Here is a 24,217-nt window from a genome sequence, read left to right as displayed (position 1 = left end):
TCTTCCCTGGTGATGCTCTGCCAGGCCTTTACTGCGGCTGTCTTCAGTTCAAATCAAATTAATAATTTGTTATTCTTATCTCTTACTTTATTTAGGTATTTTCTTAAAACTGCATTGTTGGTTAAGGGCTTGTAAGTAAACATTTCACTGTAAGGTGTATTCGGCGCATGTGACAAGTACAAAGGGCAGCAGTCAATAGTTAGCTGTTCAGGAGTCTTATGGCTTGGGGGTAGAAGCTATTTAGGAGCCTCGTGGACCTCGACTTGGCGCTCCGGTACCGCTTGCAGTGCGGTAGCAGAGAGAACAGTCTATGACTAGGTTGGCTGGAGTCTTTGACCATTTTTAAGGCTAGCTTGTTCCTGCTTGTTCTTGGGGCGTTTTGCCTTCAGCTTGTACAGTATAGTGTCCAGGCACCCCATTTATGCTGTTTGACCACAGTAAAAGTCCAACAATACTCTGCATTATTCAGAGCCCCGTGAAATTACACCATATATGGATTATACAGACCGTACAGAATACTCCCCAACCCACTTCTACATCAGCACAAAGAATCTTATGTGGCCAATGGAATGGGTGGAGTAAAAGGCCAACAACACTCCGTATTATTCAGAGCCCCATGAAGTATTCAGACCCTACTGAGTATTCCCTACAATACTTTTACTGTGCCACCCAGAATAGTTTTTGAACTTTAAGTCAATATGTATTCCATATACAGTGATTCACATTGGGGCATTTATTTGAACTTGGAACATGTTTTAAAACCCACATTTAATGCAAATGTAATTTAAATATGAATCAATGTTTACAGAATAATGTTTCATTTATCATGAATCAATGCAGGTTATTGATACTTTTCTACTGTGACGTGCGGGACTTATATTTTGAAAAATGTCGACATTCCGTGACCCGGAAATACTTATTTAAGTGTTGCTGACGAGACGTTGATGAAGCGTCGTATTAACCGAATCACAAAAATAGAACAAATAGAAGGACATTTCAACCAAAATGTCAAAATTACAGTTGTTGCAAGCGTTTCTCTCCGATCGATTAACAACAGTGGCTGTAGAGATATCCGTGGTAGTGGAAAAGGCGTTTGCAGAGTACCAGGATGAGATGTCACGTTCAAAGGAGGAGAATCAACGCCTGCAGAGGCTGCTGGATTCGGTTTTTAATCCCGATCTGAAATTACATAAAGCAGGTAGGCAAGTTTATATGTTTACATTACATTTTTAAATGCGTCATTTAACAGACGCTCTTGTCCAGAGCATTCCTTCTTAGTGATTTAGGCACAATGGAGAGTGTTTGAAGTCAGGGTTGCCAGGTCCAGCTAAAAAAAACATTGCCCAATGACCACTTAACTTGCCCCAAAGGCCTGAAAACTAGCCCCCTTTTCCCCCCACAGAGAGTTGCCACATTTATAGAATAAACCATTTCCCCATAATGTTATTGAGCCTATTAAGAAGGAATATCGACGTAATTTGGAACTACGTTAGAAGCTAAATTTGGTTTTCATCAAAAATAATGATTATTGCTTACTTGACATGACATAATAAAATAATTTTTATATATTGCAATTTAAAATATAATTTGCCCTTATTAAACTCGCCAGATAATTTTCCATCAATGGATGTCGATTTAACTTGTTTGACTGCTATGATTAAACAATAAGGCACGAGGGGGTATGGTATATGGCCAATATACCACTGCTAAGACTTATGGCAATGCGGAGTGCCTTGATACAGCAGTTAGCAGTGGTATATTAGCCATATACCATAAACCCCAGGGTGCCTTATTGTTATTATAAACTGGTTACTAACATAAAATTATTTATTTGTTATATACCACAAACCCCATGGTGCCTTATTGTTATTATAAACTGGTTACCAACATAAAAGTAATTTTTTGTCATACCCAAGGTATATGGTCTGATATACCACGGCTTTCAACCAATCAACATTCAGGCCTTTTGGCATGTGCATAACTATAGATAAATCTGACAGGTGAGTTTGAGTGATGAAAGTTGGACAGAGGTTCTCAATCTCTGAGCAAGAAACAAATGTATTTAAAAAAACAAAAGAAAATTGGTGGGCTATTTCCTGGCAATTGTGCCGTTTCTGGCAATTGTGCCATTATGTGCCAAATGTTAAGACTACAAACCGTTATTAATGGACCATTTGCGAGATGGACTTGTCATTTCAATAGGCATAGGCTACAGACTAAAGTCTGGGCCTAAATTCAAATTTCCAGGGTTTCTTAGCTAGATGCAGGTAGCCTAAAATCAATGAAAGGCCTACATCTAATTTCAGGTAGTCTACAGTAGCCTAGGAAAAATGTAGGCAAGATGTAAACTGAACAATTTAGCAGCTGGATGCGTTCAAATTAACAGACTAATTTATTCAACGTGAACAGTTTGGCGATTCCGAGGTAAGAAGTGCTTCTGGAGCCCACTAGCCTGCTGAAATGGGATACTGAGGACGGGGTTGTAATTTCAATCACTAAATGAAATATTCATAATATGTATATGAACTGAATATGATTGTCAACAACAGCCAGTGTTTATTTTTTTTTTACCTCTAGCCTAATCAGACTGACTGTTACTGTCATTCTAATGCGTTCTAACAACTGATCGGCAATTGCAATAGAGCTTTGATAACTTCCAATTTAATTAACTAAACATTTCCATTAATAATTGCATAATAACACAAGGCTACTACAACAATACACTGAAGTTATTGGCTATGTATTAAATCTATTTTTTGCCAGCTCCAATTTGTGCAAGTGGCACAAATTGATTTGCAATGATTCCAGTCATTTTTAGAGATGGTGGCGCCGGCAGAGATGGTCGCCTCGCTTCATTCAGGTCCTTACAAAACTATGCAGTTATTAGTTGATTTTTTTGGGTACTATTTCTTACATTGTTATCCCAGAAAATCTCAAGTGTTATTACATACAGCCGGGAAGAACTATTGGAAATAAAAGCGATGTCAATTTACCATAATTACAACCAGGAATACATCTTTCCCGAAGCGGATCCTTTGCTCGGATCTCCACCCTGGACATGCGATCTTATCCCAGAGACCGACCCAAAACAGCGTGTTCGCCGCAGATGGAGCAGCCTACTGGTCAGACTCAGGCGAGCACACCATTCACTGCTTCCTAGCATATTACTCGCCAATGCTCTAGATAACAAGGTGGACAAAATTAGGGCACGAGTTGCCTTCCAGAGAGACATCAGAGATTGGAACATTCTCTGTTTCACGGAAACATGGCTCACTTGTGATACGTTGTCAGAGTCGGTACAGCCACCCGAGTTCTTTACACATCTCGCCGACAGAAACAAACATCTCTCTCGTAAAAAGAAGGGCGGGGTGTATGCCTTATGATTAACGACTCATGGTGTAATCACAACAACATACAGGAACTCAAGTCAATTTATGTTCACCTGACCTAGAATTCCTTACAATCAAATGCCGACCGCATTATCTTCCAAGAGAATTCTCTTCAATTATAGTCACAGCCATGAACATTTTGTTGTTCCCAGCCTATAACTTAAACAGGAAATGCCCATGTTCAGATCAATACAACGCTGGTCTGACCAATCGGATTCCACGCTTCAAGATTGAGCGAGTTTATTAGCAAGTGCATAGGATATGTTATACCCGCTGTGACTATTAAAACCTTCCCTAACCAGAAACCGTGGATTAATGGCAGCTTTCGCGCCAAACTGAAAGTGCTAGCCACCGCATTTAATCATGGCATGGTGACCGGAACCATGACCGAATACAAACAGTGTAGCTATTCCCTCCACAAGGCAATCAAAAAGGCTTCAGTATAGAGACAAAGTAGAGTCGCAATTCAACGTCTCAAACGTGAGACGTATGTGGCAGGGTCTACAGTCAATCACGGATTACAAAAAGAAAACCAGCCCCATCGGGGACATCAACGTCTTGCTCCCAGACAAATTAAACAACTTCTTTGCTCTCTTTGAGGACAATACAGTGCCACTGACACGGCCTGCTACCAAAGCCTATGGGCTCTCCTTCTCTGCGGCCAACGTGAGTAAAACATTTAAACATGTTACCCTCGCAAGGCTGCCGGCTCAGGCGGCATCCCTAGCCGCATCCTTAGAGCATGCGCAGACCAGCTGGCTGGTGTGTTTACGGACATGTTCAACCAATTCCTATCCCAGTCTGTTGTCCCCACATGCTTCAAGATGGCCACCATTGTTCCTGTTCCCAAGAAAGCTAAGGTAACTGAACTAAATTACTATTGCCCCATTGCACTCACTTCTGTCATCATGAAGTGCTTTGAGAGACTAGTCAAGGATCATATCACCCCCACCCTACCCGACCCACTCCAATTTGCCTACCGTCCCAATAGGTCCACTGACGATGCAATCACACTGCACACTGCCCTATCCCATCTGGACAAGAATACTGTTCATTGGCTACAGCTCAGCATTTAACACCATAGTACCCTCCAAACTTGTCATTAAGCTCGAGACCCTGGGTATCGACCCCGCCCTATGCAACTGGGTCCTGGAGTTTCTGACAGGCCTCCCCAAGGTGGTGAAGGTAGGAAACAACATCTCCACCCCGCTGATCCTCAATTCTGGGGCCCCACAAGGGTGCGTTCTCAGCCATCTCCTGTACTCCCTGTTCACCCATGACTGCGTGGCAATGCACGCTTCCAACTCAATCATCAAGTTTGCAGACGACACTACGGTGGTAGGCCTGATTACCAACAACGACGTGACGGCCTACTGGGAGGAGGTGAGGGCCCTCGGAGTGTGGTGTCAGGAAAATAACCTCCCACTCAACGTCAACAAAATAAAGGAGATGATCGTGGACTACAGGAAACAGCAGAGGGAGCACCCCCCCTATCCACATCGATGGGACAGTAGGTGAAGGTGGAAAGTTTTAAGTTCCTCGGCATACACATCACGGACAAACTGAAATGGTTCACCCACATAGACAGCGTGGTGACGAAGGTGCCACAGCGCCTCTTCAACCTCAGGTAGCTGAAGAAATGTGTCTTGTCATCTAAAACACTCACAAACTTTTACAGATGCATAATCGAGAGCATCCTGTCGGGCTGTATCAACGCCTGGTACGGCAATTGCACCGCCCTTCACTGCAGGGCTTTCTAGAGAGTGGTGTGGTCTGCACAACGCATCCCCGGGGGCAAACTACCTGCCCTCCAGGACACATACAGCACCCGATGTCACAGGAAGGACAAAAGGATCAAGGACAACAACCACCCGAGCCACTGCCTGTTCACCCCACTATCATCCAGAAGGCGAGGTCAGTACAGGTGCAGCAAAGCTGGGAACGAGAGACTGAAAAACAGCTTCTATCTCAAAGGCCATCAGACTGTTTAACAGCCATCACTAGCACAGAGAGGCTGCTGCCTACATACAGACTCAAATCTCTGGCCACTTAAATTAAGGGACTTAATAAAGGTATCACTAGTCACTTTAAATAACGCCACTTTAATCATGTTTACATATCCTACATTACTCATCTCATATGTACAGTGGGGCAAAAAAGTATTTAGTCAGCCACCAATTGTGCAAGTTCTCCCACTTAAAAAGATGAGAGAGGCCTGTAATTTTCATCATAGGTACACTTCAACTATGACAGACAAAATGAGAAAACAAATCCAGAAAATCACATTGTAGCATTTTTTATGAATTTATTTGCAAATTATGGTGGAAAATAAGTATTTGGTCAATAACAAAAGTTTATCTCAATACTTTGTTATATACCCTTTGTTGGCAATGACAGAGGTCAAACGTTTTCTGTAAGTCTTCACAAGGTTTTCACACACTGTTGCTGGTATTTTGGCCCATTCCTCCATGCAGATCTCCTCTAGAGCAGTGATGTTTTGGGGCTGTTGCTGGGCAACACAGACTTTCAACTCCCTCCAAAGATTTTCTATGGGGTTGAGATCTGGAGACTGGCTAGGCCACTCCAGGACCTTGAAATTCTTCTTACGAAGCCACTCCTTCGTTGCCCGGGCGGTGTGTTTGGGATCATTGTCATGCTGAAAGACCCAGCCACGTTTCATCTTCAATGCCCTTGCTGATGGAAGGAGGTTTTCACTCAAAATCTCACGACACATGGCCCCATTCATTCTTTCCTTTACACGGATCAGTTGTCCTGGTCCCTTTGCAGAAAAACAGCCCCAAAGCATGATGTTTCCACCCCCATGCTTCACAGTAGGTATGGTGTTCTTTGGATGCAACTCAGCATTCTTTGTCCTCCAAACACGACGAGTTGAGTTTTTACCAAAAAGTTATATTTTGGTTTCATCTGACCATATGACATTCTCCCAATCTTCTTCTGGATCATCCAAATGCTCTCTAGACTCTAGTGTCAATTATATGCATATTCTAGCATCTTGTCCTGACAAAATATCCCGTTTAAAATGGGAACGTTTTTTTTCCAAAAATTAAAATACTGCCCCTAGAGTCTCAACAGGCTAGCAAACTTCAGTCGGGCCTGGACATGTACTGGCTTAAGCAGGGGGACACGTCTGGCACTGCAGGATTTGAGTCCATGGCGGCGTAGTGTGTTACTGATGGTAGGCTTTGTTACTTTGGTCCCAGCTCTCTGCAGGTCATTCACTAGGTCCCCCTGTGTGGTTCTGGGATTTTTGCTCACCGTTCTTGTGATCATTTTGACCCCACGGGGTGAGATCTTGCGTGAAGCCCCAGATCGAGGGAGCTCATCAGTGGTCTTGTATGTCTTCCATTTCCTAATAATTGCTCCCACAGTTGATTTCTTCAAACCAAGCTGCTTACCTATTGCAGATTCAGTCTTCCCAGCCTGGTGCAGGTCTACAATTTTGTTTCTGGTGTCCTTTGACAGCTCTTTGGTCTTGGCCATAGTGGAGTTTGGAGTGTGACTGTTTGAGGTTGTGGACAGGTGTCTTTTATACTGATAACAAGTTCAAGCAGGTGCCGTTAATACAGGTAACGAGTGGAGGACAGAGGAGCCTCTTAAAGAAGAAGTTACAGGTCTGTGAGAGCCAGAAATCTTACTTGTTTGTAGGTGACCAAATGCTTATTTTCCACCATCATTTGCAAATAAATTCATAAAAAATCCTACAATGTGATTTTCTGGATTTTTTCTTCTCATTTTGTCTGTCATAGTTGAAGTATACCTATAATGAAAATTACAGGCCTCTCATCTTTTTAAGTGGGAGAACTTGCACAATTGGTGGCTGACGAAATACGTTTTTGCCCCACTGTATATACTATATTCTATACCATCTACTGCATCTTGCCTATGACACACGCCATCGCTCATCCATATATTTATATGTACAGTTGAAGTCGGAAATTTACATACACCTTAGCCAAATACATTTAATCTCATCTAATTTTCACAATTCCTGACATTTATTCCTCGTTAAAATTCCCTGTTTTAGGTCAGTTAGGATCACCACTTTATTTTAAGAATGTGAAATGTCAGAATAATAGTAAAGATAATGATTGATTTATTTCAGCTTTTATTTCTTTCATCACATTCCCATTGGGTCAGAAGTTTACATACACTCAATTAGTATTTGGTAGCATTGCCTTTAAATGTTCTATGGGATTGAGGTCAGGGCTTTGTGATGGCCACTCCAATACTTTGACTTTGTTGTCCTTAAGCCATTTTGCCACAACTTTGGAAGTATGCTTGGGGTCATTGTCCATTTGTAAGACCCATTTGAAACCAAGCTTTAACTGATGTCTTGAAATGTCCACATAGTTTTCCTGCCTCATGATGCCATCTATTTTGTGAAGGGCACCAGTCCCTCCAGCAGCAAAGCACCCCCACAACATGATGCTGCCACCCCCGTGCTTCATGGTTGGGATGGTGTTCTTCGGTTTGCAAGCCTCCCCCTTTTTCCTTCAAACATAACGATGGACATTATGGCCAAACAGTTCTATTTTTGTTTCATCAGGCCAAAGGACATTTCTCCAAAAAGTACGATCTTTGTCCCCATGTGCAGTTGCAAACCGTAGTCTGGCTTTTTTTATGGTGGTTTTGGAGCAGTGGCTTTTCAGGTTATGTCGATATAGGACTTGTTTTACTGTGGATATTGATTATTTGCTACCAGTTTCCTCCAGCATCTTCACAAGGTCCTTTGCTTGTTGTCCTGGGATTGATTTTCACTTTTCGCACCAAAGTACGTTCATCTCTAGGAGACAGAACGCTTCTCCTTCCTGAGCGGTATGACGGCTGCGTGGTCCCATGGTGTTTATACTTGCGTACTATTGTTTGTACAGATGAACATTGCACCTTCAGGCGTTTGGAAATTGCTCCCAAGGATGAACCAGTCTTGTGGAGGTCTACAATTTTTTTCTGAGGTCTTGGCTGATTTCTTTAGATTTTCCAATGATGTCAAGTAAAGAGGCACTATCTTTGAAGGTAAGCCTTGAAATACATCCACAAGTACACCTCCAATTGACTCAAATTATGTCAATTAGCCTATCAGAAGCTTCGAAAGCCATGACATCATTTTCTGGAATTTTCCAAGCTGTTTAAAGGCACAGTCAACTTAGTGTATGTAAACTTCTGACCCACTGTAATTGTGATACAGTGAATTATAAGTGAAATAATTACTTGTCATGCACAAAGTAGATGTCCTAACTGACTATAGTTTGTTAACAATAAGTTTGTGGAGTGGTTGAAAAACAAGTTTTAATGACTCCAACCTAAGTGTATGTAAACTTCCGACTTCAACTGTACATATTCTATTCATCTCTTTACATTTGTGTGTATTTGTGTGTATAAGGTAGTTGTGAATTTGTTAGATTACTTGTTAGATATTACTGCATATAGTCGGAACTAGAAGCACAAGCATTTCGCTACACTCGCATTAACGTCTGCTAACCATGTGTATGTAAATTTTACCAATAAAATTTGATTTGATTTCAACATATGTATTGTATCAAATGGTAGCCTACAATGGCATATAAAGTGAAAGGCTACTGGGGGCAAAACTGCGAACATGGCAACCCTGGTGGAAGTTAGCCCAAGAATGTACTCTTAAGGAGTGTACGGGACTGAGGTAAAATTGGTTTTATATTGGATATTCGGTTCTCTCATCAATAGCTATTGAACCAAGTATGCCATGACTATATTCTGAAACAGAGTTGATGGAGAACAATCCACACCATAATACAATTTGGGATTTCAATCTTCAATAGCTCTTACACAACACGTGTGTAGGCTGTTTTATGGACATGACATCACGTCACGCATTGATACTGACTCAAACTTGTTTGATGTTAGTCTGGAGTGTAATTTTGCTATCCATTTAGAATTAACTGAAGTTTTTATTTTTTATTATTTTCGTTTAAATTGTATAAGCTATTGAAAATTAGAAGCACTTTTTTTAAGGGGGGGCAACAACACACTTTTGGTGGGGGGGGGGGGTTGTTGTCCATCCTCCCTTGATTCAGAGTATATCATTGTCATGGCACGCTTTGTGGACGAGCTATTGAAGATTTAAAGCCGGCAAAGTTTTTACATTTGAATCGATCTTACACAATGCGGGTGGGTGCAGGCTGTGTTACGGACGTGATGTCACGCATTGATACTGACCCAAATATATTTGATTTTAGAGTCTGGATTGTGTTTTAGATGTCCATTTGGAATTAATTGACGTCTTTTTTATTTATTAGTATAATTTAAATTATTTAAACTATTGAAGATTGAAACCCGAAAACAAGAGTGTATATAAACTTCCGACTTCAACTGTGTATCTTTTTTTTTAAAATCTAATCTTTAACTCTGCATTGTTGGAAATGGATCCGTAAGCATTGTTAGTCTACACCTGTTGTCTACAAAGCATGTGATAAATACAATTTGATTTGAAAAATGTGATTTGATGGCATGGTTGCATGGACTCGCGGTCAAAAGACTGTGTGGCTGCCATTCCTCTCACTCCCAATTCCTGTCACTCCCAAAGGCCTTTTAACCGTTTAGTGGCATTTAAACATAAAACAGAAATTCATTATTGATTTGAACCATAAAATGATTGAATTAACTATTTGGCTCCTACATCATCAGTCATATCTACGCTATGTGAGCGATGCTAACATTAGCTAATAAATCATGTTAAGAGTCAAGTCACAGAGGTAGATTATTTATTGAAATGTGTAGATTTTTCTTGAAAGTTAATTCCTGTCTTTCCTTCCAGACCCCCTGCAGCTCACTCTCACTGTCTCTGAAGATGAGGTTCCCTCTGACCAGCAGCACTCTGAGCAGGTTTGGAGTGATCAAGAGGACACAGAGTTCTTCATTCCCTGTGTGGAAAGTGACAGTGATCAGGGCTCACACCAAACTGGGAAAAACAGCAAGAGGGACTCCCTATCCACAATTGCAGCAGAACAGATCCAAACAAAACCTGATGAAGAGGATGACGGAATATCAGAATCAACCAGTTATGCTCCCCTCACCCAGTTAAAGCCTCTAAAAATCAAGAGGACACGGTTAAAGAAAGGACAAAGCTCTTACATCTGCGCTGAGGTCAAGACAACCAGTGAGCTGATTGAGCCATTGAGGGATCACACAAGGAAGAGGTCCTACAGTTGTACTGAATGCACAGCAACCTATGACAGACCATGTCATTTGAAAACGCACAAGAGAACTCACACAGGTGAGAAACCATTTGAGTGCAAAGACTGTGGTAAATGCTTTAACCGCAAGTATTGCCTGCACGTGCATATGTTAACACACACACGGGAGAAACCGTACTGCTGCCATTATTGTGGTAAATGCTTCGCTCTAAACACAAGACTAATAGATCATCTGAGGATACACACAGGGGAGAAACCATACAAGTGCCCTTTCTGTGCCAGATGCTTTACATTTCTATCTCACTTAAGTCGTCACAAGAAGCTCCATACAGGAGAGAGGCCATTTCAATGCAATGTATGTGGGAAATGCTACACACGGAAGGAGCACCTGACAGACCATATGAGATCCCACACTGGAACAAAACCATACAGCTGTAAGCAATGTGGCAAATGCTACAAACTGCAGGGGAACCTGAGATCGCATATGGCGAGTCACACGGGGGGGAAATCATGCAAGTGCCCTGTGTGTGGACTAGGTGTTATAAATCTTAATCGCCACATGCAAGTTCATGCAGGTGAGAAACCGCATCAATGCCAAGATTGTGGGAAGTGCTTTAACCGAAAGGAAAAACTGACAGAGCACTTAAGGACTCACACAGGAGAGAAACCGTATCGATGTCATGAATGTGGTGAATGCTTTAGGCTCAATGTAACCCTGAAAAAACACATGATGACGCACACTGCTGCGGCAAGTACTTCTCCATGAAAGAAGATTTGAGAACTCAAGAGGACACACACAGGGACAAATCTGTTCACTGCTCAGTGCATTGCATGTTTCAGCAATATTGTTTAGATTTGAATTTGAACAATGTTTCAGTCAGAAGGGTACAAAAGCTGAAAAACATACGCATACCCAGTCAGAACTGTGACATGCGGTTTTAAACGGGACAGAAATTGTATAGGTGCAATGATTCTGGTCAATGCCCTAATAAAAAGGCATGCTTGAAAAAAAAACTAAATAAAAACATTTGCTGTGTATTTTTTATGCATTTGAAGAACACAACATCACAGTATGTGCAAAAAGATCAATCTGGAAAGAGGTTTGTGTGGTGCAAATGAACAGTATATGTCGAAAAATAAAGAGTAGACCTCATAGCTACTATGATTTTAAATGATTTATACTGACAAAATATAAACGCAACATGTTTCATGAGCTGGAAAATGATCCCTGAATTTTTCCATACACAGACAAATCTTATTTCAAATGCTGTGCACACAGTTATTTACATCCCTGTTAGTGAGCATTTCTCCTTTGCCTAGGTAGTCCCTCCACTTGATAGTTGTGGCATATCAAGAAGCTGACTAACAGGATGGTCATTACATGTGTGCAGCTTGTGCTGGGGACACAAGGCCACACTACAATGTGCAGTTTTGTCACACAACACAATACCGCAGATGTCTCAAGTTTTGAGGGAGCGTGCAATTGGCATTCTGACTGCAGGAATGTCCACCAGAGTTGTTGCCAGAGTATTGAATGTTTATTTCTCTCCTATAAGCTGCCTCCAATGTAATTTTTGAGAGTTTAGCAGGAAGTCCAACCGGCCTCATAACCACAGACCACGTGTAACCATGCCAGCCCAGGACCTCCACATCCGGCTTCTTCCCCTGCGGGATCTTCTGAGACAAACCACCCAGACAGCTGTTGAAACAGAAGTATTTCGGTCTGTAATAAAGCTCTTTTGTGGGGGAAAAACTAATTCTGATTGGCTGGGCCTGGAATCCAAATGGGTGGGCCTATGCCCCTGCCCAACCATGGTTGCCCACTTAGCCCATTAGGGCTAAGTGCCCTAATCCATAGATTAGGGCCTAATTAATTCCTTATATGAACTGTAAATCTGTAAAATCGTTGAAATGGTTGCATTTTGCATTTATATTTTTGTAAAGTATATTATTTCATAATTTCTTGTCAACAATATTCATCTTCGATCTTCACCACCTTATACTGTAAATGCTTATGCAAACACTGTTGCCTTCCATAGGTTTTCCCCCATTTGGAGACCAGACCTTTTTTCTTTTTTTTAATATGCGTTTTGAGTTGCAGTGACCTTTTTTGTTTAATATATTTTGTGTGCCTCATTCTAATTTAGTATGATTTCTTTGGCAGTGACCTTTTATTTAATATATTTTGTATTCCTTAATTTTCCTCATGCGCCCAGATTATTTTATTGTAACAACGGATGGATGCCTGATGAGACCTAAGGCTCAAAATGTTATAACTTCAAAATCATCTGGGAGCATGAACAGCAGTGTGCACCATTTTGCTTTTATTTTTCACCTCATTCTAATTTTACACGATCTATGGCTTGCTGTGTTTCTCCCTTGTGTTTTCTAATTGATTCATTGCAGACTCCTCTCCCTTGGCTGTGCTCCTTGGAGATGGGAGTTGGCCCAGGCATGCCACAACTGGGCCAGATTTGATTTAAAGAGCTCCCACAAAAAGGAGCTTTCAGCCCCAGTCTAGGCCTGCTGCTGGAGGGAGAAGACACCCAGTCAGCATAGATACCAGGAGCCAGAGGGGGACCAGAGTCGACAACGCTCTCTACCACACAGATAAATGGCAATCGATCCCTCTAAGCATGTGAGGGTGAGGTCGAATACTTCTAATCAGAAGGGATCCCTCCCTCATCCATCTTTTTCTCTCTCCCTCTCTACCACTGCTGTTCCGTGGGCTGGGTGCCCACAATGGATGACGGCGCATGACTACCGACAACGAACAAGCGTTGGAATGGTGGTGGCCATCTTGAGGACCTCCAGCAGCATGGATTGTATCTCTGTATTTTCAGGTTCCATTGAGTATAATTTTTGATTTTATAAGACCTTTTTCATGCCACTTGAAATGAAATTTCATACCAATTTTGAGGTCTGCGTGCCCCACAAACCTGCTGATATTCCAATGAGTAGGCTAATCACCTAATATAGAAAGGACAAACATCATGCTGGACTCCACCTTAAACTTAAATCTGGTGCTGGATCCTCGTGTGTGTGTGTGTGTGTGTATAATCCAAAGATCAGAAATAGGTAAATAAACTTACATTTGTATTGCCGCACAAACATTCGGTACGAGCCCATGAAACATTTGCATAATTGGGCACAACCGGCAATCCCAAAGCAGTTCCTTGAACCTGAAGAAACGTTTGAAGACCATTATCTTCAGGTTCAAGGAACTGCTATGGGATTGTCAGTTGTGCCCAATTATGCAAATGTATTTATGGACTCGTACCGAACGGGGAAATTTGAGTTGGACATTTTTCATACGGTAATAATCTCCTATTCTAAGTTAATCAAAGTGTTTTATGAAATCGATGACATCTTTTTTTCATTTGGTCAGGTAACGATCTTAAATTGGAGGAATTTTTTACATACATGAATTCATTAACGCCAGCCATTAAATGATGTTAGTATCCCATAAAGAACATGTTTCCTTTTTGGAAAGATGGCAATTGCTTGCACACTGAAGTGTATAGAAAAGAACCGGATTGAAATACCTTTCTTCATTTCAACAGTTATCATACATTATTATTTTTTACCATAGCCAACTCCTTTCGCATTAGGCACATTTGTGACTGATTTCTCATTCAATGTACATGCCAAAGATTTCTGTGAACGATTCTAAACAAGAGGGAATAAAGAGTCATTATTGGACAATTGCCTTTAGAGAGTAAGACAAGCGGAATGCATTATTGCAACCACATCAAAGGAATCCCTCTCCTCTCTCAGCAACTTTGGCTGTTGAAGGAAGAGGACCAAGGTGCAGCATGGTGAGCGTACATTTTATTTTTATTATAAAAATGACGCTGAACAAAACAATAAATACTACAAAAACAAACCGTGAAGCTAAAGGCTAAGTGCCCTAAACAAAGTCAACTTCCCACAAAGACAGGTGGGAAAAAGGGCTACCTAAGTATGGTTCTCAATCAGAGACAACGATAGACCGCTGTCCCTGATTGAGAACCCTACCTATAGAGATACAAATAATAGAATATAGAATACCCACCCCAACTCACACCCTGACCAAACCAAAATAAAGACATAAACAGGATCTCTAAGATCAGGGCGTGACAGGTGTCCAACTACAGTTCTATTTCAAGGTCGATCAAGGAGGTGGTTAATTGACATTGGCACATATCACACAGTGGCCCCAGCTTTGGTAAAGCGTCTGTATCCCCTCTGAGGTTTTGCTATAAGAGACCCTCAATTTTAAGGGATTGTTTAGTTGACTCATATTGGCCTAAGGAAAAAAGCATCACATTTTATGTGTATCGTTCCTGATCGCAGTTTCCCTTGTCACGACTGTGTCCACTGTTATGCCATGATCAGAAGGAACGTTCTTATCCATCCCCAACCGGGTGAGAGGATCAAGGTTTGAGGTAGAATAACATGTAACCGTAATCGGCCGCGACCGGGAGGTCCGTGGGGCGACGCACAATTGGCCTAGCGTCGCCCGGGTTAGGGAGGGCTTGGTCGGTAGGGGTGTCCTTGTCTCATCGCGCACCAGCGACTCCTGTGGTGGGCTGGGCGCAGTGTGCGCTAACCAAGGTGGCCAGGTGCACGGTGTTTCCTCCGGCGCATTGGTGCGGCTGGCTTCCGGGTTGGATGCCGCGCTGTGTTAAGAAGCAGTGCAGCTTGGTTGGGTTGTGTATCGGAGGACGCATGACTTTCAACCTTCGTCTTTCCCGAGCCCGTACGGGAGTTGTAGCGATGAGAGAAGATAGTAGATACTACAACAATTGGATACCACGAAATTGGGGAGAAAAAGGGGTAACATTTAAAAATAAAAAAAAAATTAAGAATAACATGTAACACAAAACATGTTGTATATCTCCTTAAGTGTTCCTGTCACTTTTATTATGTGAATAATACCAAATGTGGAGTTACGACAAGGATATGTGAGCATAAGAGCTCCTTTCGCGACCATGAGGAAATTTCAAGAGCCATAATCATGAACTAAGTGCCTTACTTTATATGGGTATTGAATTGGTGAAGGCGCCATATAGGGGAGGATATGGGGATAAATTACTTCTCCAAAGAGAGATACGGTACATTCGGAAAGTATTCAGACCCCTTGACTTTTTCCACATTTTGTTACATTACAGCCTTATTCTAAAATGTATAAAATAGTAGTTTCCCCCTCATCAACCTATACACAATACCCCATAATGACAAAGCAAACACAAGTTTTTATACATTTTTCACAAACTTTACTCTGTACTTTGTTGAAGAACCTTTGGCAGCGATTACAGCCTCAAGTCTTCTTGGGTATGACGCTACAAGCTTGGCACACCTGTATTTGGGGAGTTTCTCCCATTCCTATCTGCAGATCCTCTCAAGCTCTGTCAGGTTGGATGGGGAGCTTTGCTGCACATGTAACATATGTAAATCGTACTCTCCTTGCGTTGTGTTTTGTCCAAATAAATCATCCCAGCCAGTGGTCCCAGTTGAGCTTTATTTATTTCTGTTGTTAAATAGGAAACAGCACGTTAGTTGTGCAGGGCTTAACGATGTTGATGGCTGTCGATGGTAAAATCTGTAGCATGAAAACAACTGTTGGCAGTGGGTATATGTGACCATTACATCAGTGTATGCTAGCTAACACACTTATTTACAGCAATCATATGCCAAAGCACATCCCAGAAAGACCCTCAATCCCTAACAGGTACCATATACCCACACATGTATAAATCAGTAATGTACAGCAAACTTGTACACATTGTAAAATAGAAAACAGTATTCAGAACGTGATCTACCCCTTGCATCACATTTTCATACTGGGGAGACCTAACATTCGCGATCTCCCCCTATCTGCATGCGGGGCCACTCACAACACGCCTTGTTGTCATCAGAGTTGAACCAACCAATAAGAATGCTTGAACATTGAATACACCTTTCTTTAGAGGCAAGTGGAAACATAACCAACCCTGTTACAAACAGCTCTTTTCAAGTCTCTCCAGAGATGTTTGATCGGGTTCAAGTTCGGGCTCTGGCTGGGCCAGCTCTAGGATGAGTCTTGGTGGTTCCGAACTTCTTCCATTTAAGAATGATGGAGGCCACTATGTTCTTGGGGACCTTCAATGCTGCAGACATTTTTTGGTACCCTTCCCCAAATCTGTGCCTCGACACAATCCTGTCTCAGAGCTCTACGGTTTTTGCTCTGAAATGCACTGTCAGCTGTGGAACTTTATCTAGACAAGTGTGTGCCTTTCCAAATCATGTCCAATCAATTGAATTTACCACAGGTGGACTTCCAGTCAAGTTGTAGAAAAATTTCAAAGATGATCAATGCAAACAGGATGCACCTGAGCTAAATTTCGAGTCTCATAGCAAAGGGTCTGAATACTTATGTAAATAAGGTATTTCATTTTTTTTTACAGTTCCAAAAAACGGTTTTTGCTTAGTCATTATGGGGTATTGTGTGTAGATTGCTGAGGATTTGTTTTTATTTAATCCAATTTAGAATAAGGCTGTTAAGTAACGTTATTTTGAAAAAGTCAAGGGGTCTGAATACTTTCCGAAGGATAGACTGCTTGGGCACTCTTGCCCCAGCAGGCCTTACTGATGAAATGTCTTGTTTTTTTGTAGTAGATTTTTTGTAGTAGGTTATAAGTAGCCCAAACATTTAGGTAATGACAGAATCATGTATTTGTATTGTGGGTATATCTTTTTAATTGATTTTCATGTTTCCTCCCAACTCCCTCTCCTGGGATCTCTTGATTTGGGCGAATACTGGTATTCTTGTTGTGACATTGATTGCCAGTGCCTTGCACACTGAAGAAGGGCTCATATCAGAAGGTTCGTGCAGCAATAAACATTTAAATGTAGGTTTATGTACCTGAGTGCTGTCCTATTTATGTTCTTTTGACTAATATCATAGACTAATATTTGGTGCTAATTCACCAGTTGGAGAAGTGGAAACTCAAAACACATTAGCTAGATCCCTACCTCCTAAATATAATTTTCACTTGCAGTAGCAATGTTTGAATCTAACAGTAAAGTAATGACTAATGTCCTAAAATAACGTTGCTGCCATAGCCTAATACCCAATGAGGCCGTTGTAATCAGACGGCCGACGCACTTGCAATGGCCAATGCTCAAATCCATATCAATATCTCGGTTGTAAAATAGACAGCTGAGAAATAAAAAAAATTACACCTGCACAAAGGTGAGAACATACTCTCTTCAACTGTGACAAGTATTACTAAGGATATATGTGTTTTTCTTAAAGCTAGGATCAGAACACGTTTGTTTTCTACAGGAGCGCAGTGGGAAAGGTTGCAAAAAGTGGCTCGCTCATTATCACTGCAGCAGGCCCAAGTGAAACAGGAAATGGTCAGGGCAGACACTTCCATTTAGAGGAATTATGAATCTTTTGCTTTACTGTTTGACCAAATAATTGAATAGCTAAATAGTTGACTAGCTAGCTAACAAGTGCGCTAAATAGTGTGTGTGTGTGTGTGTGTGTGTGTGTGTGTGTGAACCCAAGATGATTGTGAAATAAAACTTAAAAACGTTAATCATTATAACTTTATCTGTGAGGTGACCTGGGATCTCAGAACCTTGCTTTTTTTTTTTAAACAGTGTTTTCGGTAAATAAAAGCTGTTTACAAAATAAAATTGTTTTAAGTGTTGACATGCATTTACTAGCCTACATCTCTGGAGAGCACAAAATCCATTGTGTGAAATTTGTCATTCAAAAGATGGAGGTGTATTCTAACACTTGTACAGTAAGAGAACATGCCCCCTAGTTACAGTAAAACTGAACATGTGGAAAACTCACATTGTGACAACTACTAGTTGAGGATTTGGGAGGAGACGGAATTGTTGGTGCTTTGGTGTCAACCAAAAAATGTAAACACGAAAATCCATGGCTGTTTCTCAGCTATATGGCACAAAGCAGGTCAATACATTTCTAGCTCCCTTAGGGCACTATTCAGTCTGTATCGCTGAAGACTTACAGATTGCGTGATAGAAATGTAAAGGTAATTTCTGATTGAGCCGCCATGCAGTCTCTGCAAACATGAGGATATTGCCTTTACATTTCAATCACACTAACGCTGCACTTCCGCGATACGGACTGAATAGAGCCCTGAGTTCCTATGATATATCACTCAGGGCATCTGGCCACAGTCTTTATCAACAGTCTTTTTTTTTTTGTTATGATTTACTGTCTGTCGATTTGGGAGTAAGGGGGGAGTTTCTCCACCTTTGGGGACCACTTTTCTATCTGCACTCAAAGGATGTTTGTTGCAGGGCTCATTATTAATTGTTCGGTTCCTTTTCGTCTCTCAGCAGAGCCACATAAGTCATTGATTTGTTCACCTTTGTGTCTGTATAGCCTCTCCCGTGGAGTGCACATTGCACTGTTTAGGCTGTTACATCTGTTAGTGTCAATTGTCTAATAAAAAGCTAATCAGTCTGGCACTTCAATTTAGCAAGCAAATTGCTGTCCATCTGTAATTATTGGGACAGCAGTGGTGATTTTAGCATGTAAATCTTGGTGGGGCAAACTCTACATATATTGTTTTAGATGCATGCCAGCAAAGCCACTACACAACACTAAACAGTACAGAAATTGTAGTGGCGATCTTAGCATGTAAATCTTGGGGGACAAACTCCCAATTTTTGTTTAGATATATGCCAGTAAAGCCACAACACTAAACAATAGATTAAATGCAATATAATGGTGAGAAACGCTGCCCACAAACTGTTAGGGCCTACATAAAGCTGTCCCAACAGCAGAGCTTTCTTTTCAGCACCATGGAGTGACTTCTTACCACTGCTACACCTGGCCATCAATGGAGCCTTGTCTGGCGGTGAAGGAGTTCATTCAGCCTCATTTACTGCCTTTTTAAAAAGCTTAGCTGAAATGACTGACTTGCTTAAAGAAATGTGGTTTCTACTGACAATTGAGATGTACAAACTATGGCATAAGGGAACGATGAGCGGATAAGAGGCGATCCGTAGTTTCACTAAAGACATTAATGAGCGAGCTAGGACGACGTAGTCAATATAACTATTTGTTTAGCACGTTTGAAATGTACAGCAACAAAATTCCGAACATTGGCCGTTCTTACAGTATTTTCCCTGTGCACCAAGTCAAAACCGTAGGATAAATAAAGAGGGCATATAAGCAGGCAATGAAAGCTCTTACAATATTTGATGACGATTCTCTAAAACAGGCTTGTACACCACCAAGTCAGAACATTAGGCTAAGTTATGAGGGGGAAAGGGACCACAATTAGGGTGAGGCACATGGGCTACTAACAGCTTACTACACACACTAAGTATTACTTTCTTAGCTACAGTATACATATCTCCCTGGCATATTACATTATTTCTGCAGCAGCATACAATACATTTCTGGAGTCACCTTGTTGTGCGGTGCTCACTTGAACAGAAATATGGTGCGCCGGTCCTTCTTGTGGGCAAATTCCGAGTTGGATGACCATTCAAAACCTATTTTCCCAGTCGGAGCTCGTGGTTTTCTGAATCACCAGTTGTCTTGAAGTCACTGAAGTCTGAGATGTCCAGTTGTTTTGAATGGGGCAGAAGTCATGCTGGATTGACAGTATGACCAGTGTATTCAACATTTTCTGGCCTATGGTGTTGCGTGTGAATGTTTATCCTAATGTTTATCTTAAGCTTGGAAAAAGAAACCCAGACTTGGACCGGGCACCCCCTCCACTGAATAGCAGGCAGGAGCCACTGATTCCTTCCAAACCACTCATTGTTGAATTTGTGATTTCCAACTTGTGTAATGTTTATGTCCAATGGCCGATGAGCATCGATACATTTTATCTATCATTTCTATTCATATGACAAGTGTCTGTGTGCCACCCTTTTCCTTGATGACAGCTTTGCACACTCTTGGCATTCTGTCAATCAGCTTCACCTGGAATGCTTTTCCAACAGTCTTGAAGGAGTTCTCACATATGCTGAGCATTTGTTGTATGCTTTTCCTTTACTCTGTGGTCCAACTCATCCCAAACCATCTCAATTGGGTTGAGGTTGGGTGATTATGGAGGCCCGGTCATCTGATGCAGCACTCCATCACTCTCCTTCTTGGTTAAATAGCCCGTACACAGCCTGGAGGTGTGTTGGGTCATTGTCCTGTTGAAAAACAAATGATCGTCCTACTAACAGATGGGATGGCGTATCGCTGCAGAATGCTGTGGTAGTCGTGCTGGTTAAGTGTGCCTTGAAATCTAAATAAATCATGACAGTGTCACCAGCAAAGCACCCTCACACCTCCTCCTCCATGCTTCACAGTGGGAACCACACATGCAGAGGTTATCCGTTCACCTACTCTGCATCTCACAAGGACATGGCAGTTGGAACCAAAAATCTCTAATTTGAACTCATCAGACCAAGGACAGATATACACCAGGCTAATGTCCATTGCTTGTGTTTCTTGGACCAAGCAAGTCTTCTTGTTGTGACGTGACTATCATTAATATGATGACTGCTATTCATTGAATAATTACCTCCTATGTTTATTTATAACTCAATTAAATTAATAATGTAACAATTAATTCATTAGTAATTATGTTTCCTGAATTAACTCAAGAATATATTGATATCATACCAGTCATCAATCAATCATTTCCTCATATCAGTCTCATTCTGAGTGTTGCATAATCCTAGCCTAAGTGATGAATCAGCGATACACAAATTGGCTTAATTATTTATTTACTAACTAAACAATCACACATAATTACATAAATACACACACACGGTATAGGTTATATTGATTGCTAACATAATGCAATGAAAAGTCCCTGGTGGACTAACCCGATAGGACGGCTGGTTACACAATGGAAAGAGGTGGGGAAAGACAAAGAGCGGGAGAGACAAAGACTACAAGACCAGAAACTTTACATACTAACTGCCGACTGGGAATGTTTTGGTCTAGTCTTCAACTTCTTCACTCGTCGAGAGTTTCAGAGGGTCTTACCATTTTCTGGTCTTGTAGTTTTAACCATTTCGTGACATCCGCCTTACACCGTCCGCCTGCTTGGTCTAATGTACATTTCGTTACGAGTCCTTGAAAGCACTACAGCCTGAAAGGCGGTTCCATCATGTTGACACAAACTCTGAGCTCACTTGGGCATAGCTACTGACTGGCACAAGTTTGCAAGAAAAACAATTCTCATTTAGAAGGCTAAAATCACATTTCTATCTTTTCACAAAGAATTTCATATTTAACCATAAGTTTTACAACATTTAGATGTAAATCTGATATATATATATATATATTGTGAAAGCTTTTAAAGTTACAATGTTTCCGTCATAACGTCTTTCTGATCATTTTAATGACATCACAAAATAGACATTAATTTTCTATATTCCATCTGTCATAATTCCCAATATTTGGATTTTGAAATATATTGTCCCAATGTTGATTGTTTGATGTTTGAAGTTTTGGCAGTCTCTCTCTGTTGTAACAAAGGGATTTTTAACTTCTCCATACTGCAGGGGCAAGAGAGAGAACGTTTACGACTGGTCGTCAAGTCATAAAACCGTCCCAACTCCCCCAGGAGAGGGGTTCTGGCTATCTTCTAACATTTTCCTAGCCGATGGGTCCTTTTGATCCTCTCCAAGGCTAGAGAGTCATTACATTCTTATTGGTGTCCTATAGTAGTGGTTTCTTTGCAGCAATTCGACCAGTAAGGCCTGATTCACGCAGTCTCCTCTGAACAGTTGATCTTGAAATGTGTCTGTTACTTGAACCCAGTGAAGCATTTATTTGGGCTGCAATTTCTGAGGCTGGTAACTCTAATGAACTTATCCTCTGCAACAGAAGTAACTCTGGGTCTTCCTTTCCTGTGGCGGTCCTCATGAGAGCCAGTTCCATCATGGCGCTTCATGGTTTTTGCGACTGCACTTGAAGAAACTTTCAAAGTTCTTGAAACTTTCAAGATTGACTGACCTTCATGTCTTAAAGTAATGATGGACTGTTGTTTCTCTTTGCTTATTTGAGCTGTTCTTGCCATAATATAGACTTGATCTTCTGTGTACCAACCCTACCTAGTCACAGCACAACTGATTGCCTCAAACGCATTAAGGAAAAGAATTCCACAAATTAACTTTTAACAAAACACACCTGTTAATTGAAATGCATTCCAGGGGTTCTACCTCATGAAGCTGGTAGAGAGAATGCCAAGAGTGTGCAAAGCTGTCATCAAGGCAAAGGGTGGCTACTGAAGAATCTCAAATATAAAATGTATTTTGATTTGTTTTACACTTTTTTGGTGAAAACATGATTTCATAGTTTGATGTCTTCACTATTATTCTACAATGTAGAAAATAGTAAAAATAAAGAAAAACCATTGAATGAGTATGTGTGTCCAAACTTTTGACTAGTACTGTATATAAAAAATATGAACTAGCTAGCGTCAGCCAAGTTATTTTGTTAAATCAAATCATCAAATCAAATCAAATTTATTTATATAGCCCTTCGTACATCAGCTGATATCTCAAAGTGCTGTACAGAAACCCCGTTACAGTTAACTACCTTGATGTTGCAAGTCCCATCAGCCTCCAACAGTTTCAAATTTTAATTTAGAAAATTCAGACTGCGACAAGATTCATCTGATGCATTCTAAAAGTAAAATATTATACTGCTCCCTCGGTCTCGAGACGCTTGAGAATGCTTACATGCTGATCACACCGCTCGCATTACGTGCGCGAGCGTTGCAAAATAAATGTACACATACGTTATTCAATCATTTCATCCAAACTGCTTGCACGCTTCAATGAGCGTCTTGTCTAAAATAGAACTTGGTTCTATTTTTTGACGCATGAGTCGCTGCAAGTCCCGCCTCCTCATTGGGTTTTAGGAGCATATACGCCATGTGGGTGATTGAAAGATGAAATGAGGTCCACATTCCAGTCCAGTTGGTGGTGGTAATGCACCATAAAGTTGGTTGCAAACCGCTATATAAAATCCAAAGAAGACTGAAGGGAGAGATTACTAGAAACCAACTAGGTTCACCCTTTTATCTGTGGATTAATTGTCGGAGTAGAGGACCTTGTGCATTTCAGATAAAATAACAACCCAAAGTTTATATCCCAGGACAGATCAGCTAGCTAGCTAAATGGCCATGAATGTTTCATGCATTTTGACCTGTCCCCAAATTAATACAGTTGGTTCAGAATTTGTTTTGATATTTCAACCTGCGTGTCCTGATTGCGTCGGGACAAAATCAACACGCGCACGATGGCACGCGCATGCCCGGTCTAGTCAGCATGTTAGCCAACAGAAGAAAACAAAAAACAAGTGGGAAGTTGGGAGTATCTATTATGGTGTGACGTGACTATCATTAATGTGATGACTGTTTTTAATCAAATCAATTGTTTAATTATTATGTGATTAAATGAATCATGTAACAATTCATTAGTAACTTGGGGCACCACGGGAAAGCGTATTTAACGATTTATTATCTCCTGAATTAATCTCAATCTATAGATATGAATATATCCTATAACAGTCACTTATTCATGTATTATTACCTCAGTCTCCTTCTGAACGTCGTTGACCTCGTGAATCTGCACGAACCCTAGCCTAAGTGATGATTCAGGGAT

The 24,217-nt window shown here is 41.1% G+C and overlaps 1 protein-coding gene across 1 annotated transcript; it reads left to right on the top strand.

The window, feature by feature from the left end:
- Positions 1-929: 929 nt before the first annotated feature.
- Positions 930-11,738, top strand: LOC110526174 (zinc finger protein 501). The gene is made up of 2 exons (XM_021606848.2): positions 930-1,198; positions 10,201-11,738. The coding sequence occupies exons 1-2, from the start codon at positions 1,006-1,008 to the stop codon at positions 11,343-11,345; spliced, it is 1,338 nt and encodes a 445-aa protein (XP_021462523.2). The 5' UTR covers positions 930-1,005; the 3' UTR covers positions 11,346-11,738.
- The last annotated feature ends 12,479 nt before the right edge of the window (positions 11,739-24,217 follow it).

The sequence above is a fragment of the Oncorhynchus mykiss genome, chromosome 6, assembly GCF_013265735.2.
Source record: "Oncorhynchus mykiss isolate Arlee chromosome 6, USDA_OmykA_1.1, whole genome shotgun sequence".
Taxonomy (NCBI): Eukaryota; Metazoa; Chordata; class Actinopteri; order Salmoniformes; family Salmonidae; genus Oncorhynchus; species Oncorhynchus mykiss.
Note: the sequence above shows the minus strand (reverse complement) of the source record. Positions and strands in the feature narration are given on the sequence as shown.

What these genes read in the sequence shown, in the direction of transcription:
- LOC110526174 (XM_021606848.2), top strand. Translation starts at nt 1,006, where the DNA reads ATGTCAAAATTACAGTTGTTGCAAGCGTTTCTCTCCGATCGATTAACA. An exon ending in TCTGAAATTACATAAAGCAG is followed by an intron (nt 1,199 to 10,200) that starts GTAGGCAAGTTT and finishes CTTTCCTTCCAG; the next exon opens with ACCCCCTGCAGCTCACTCTC.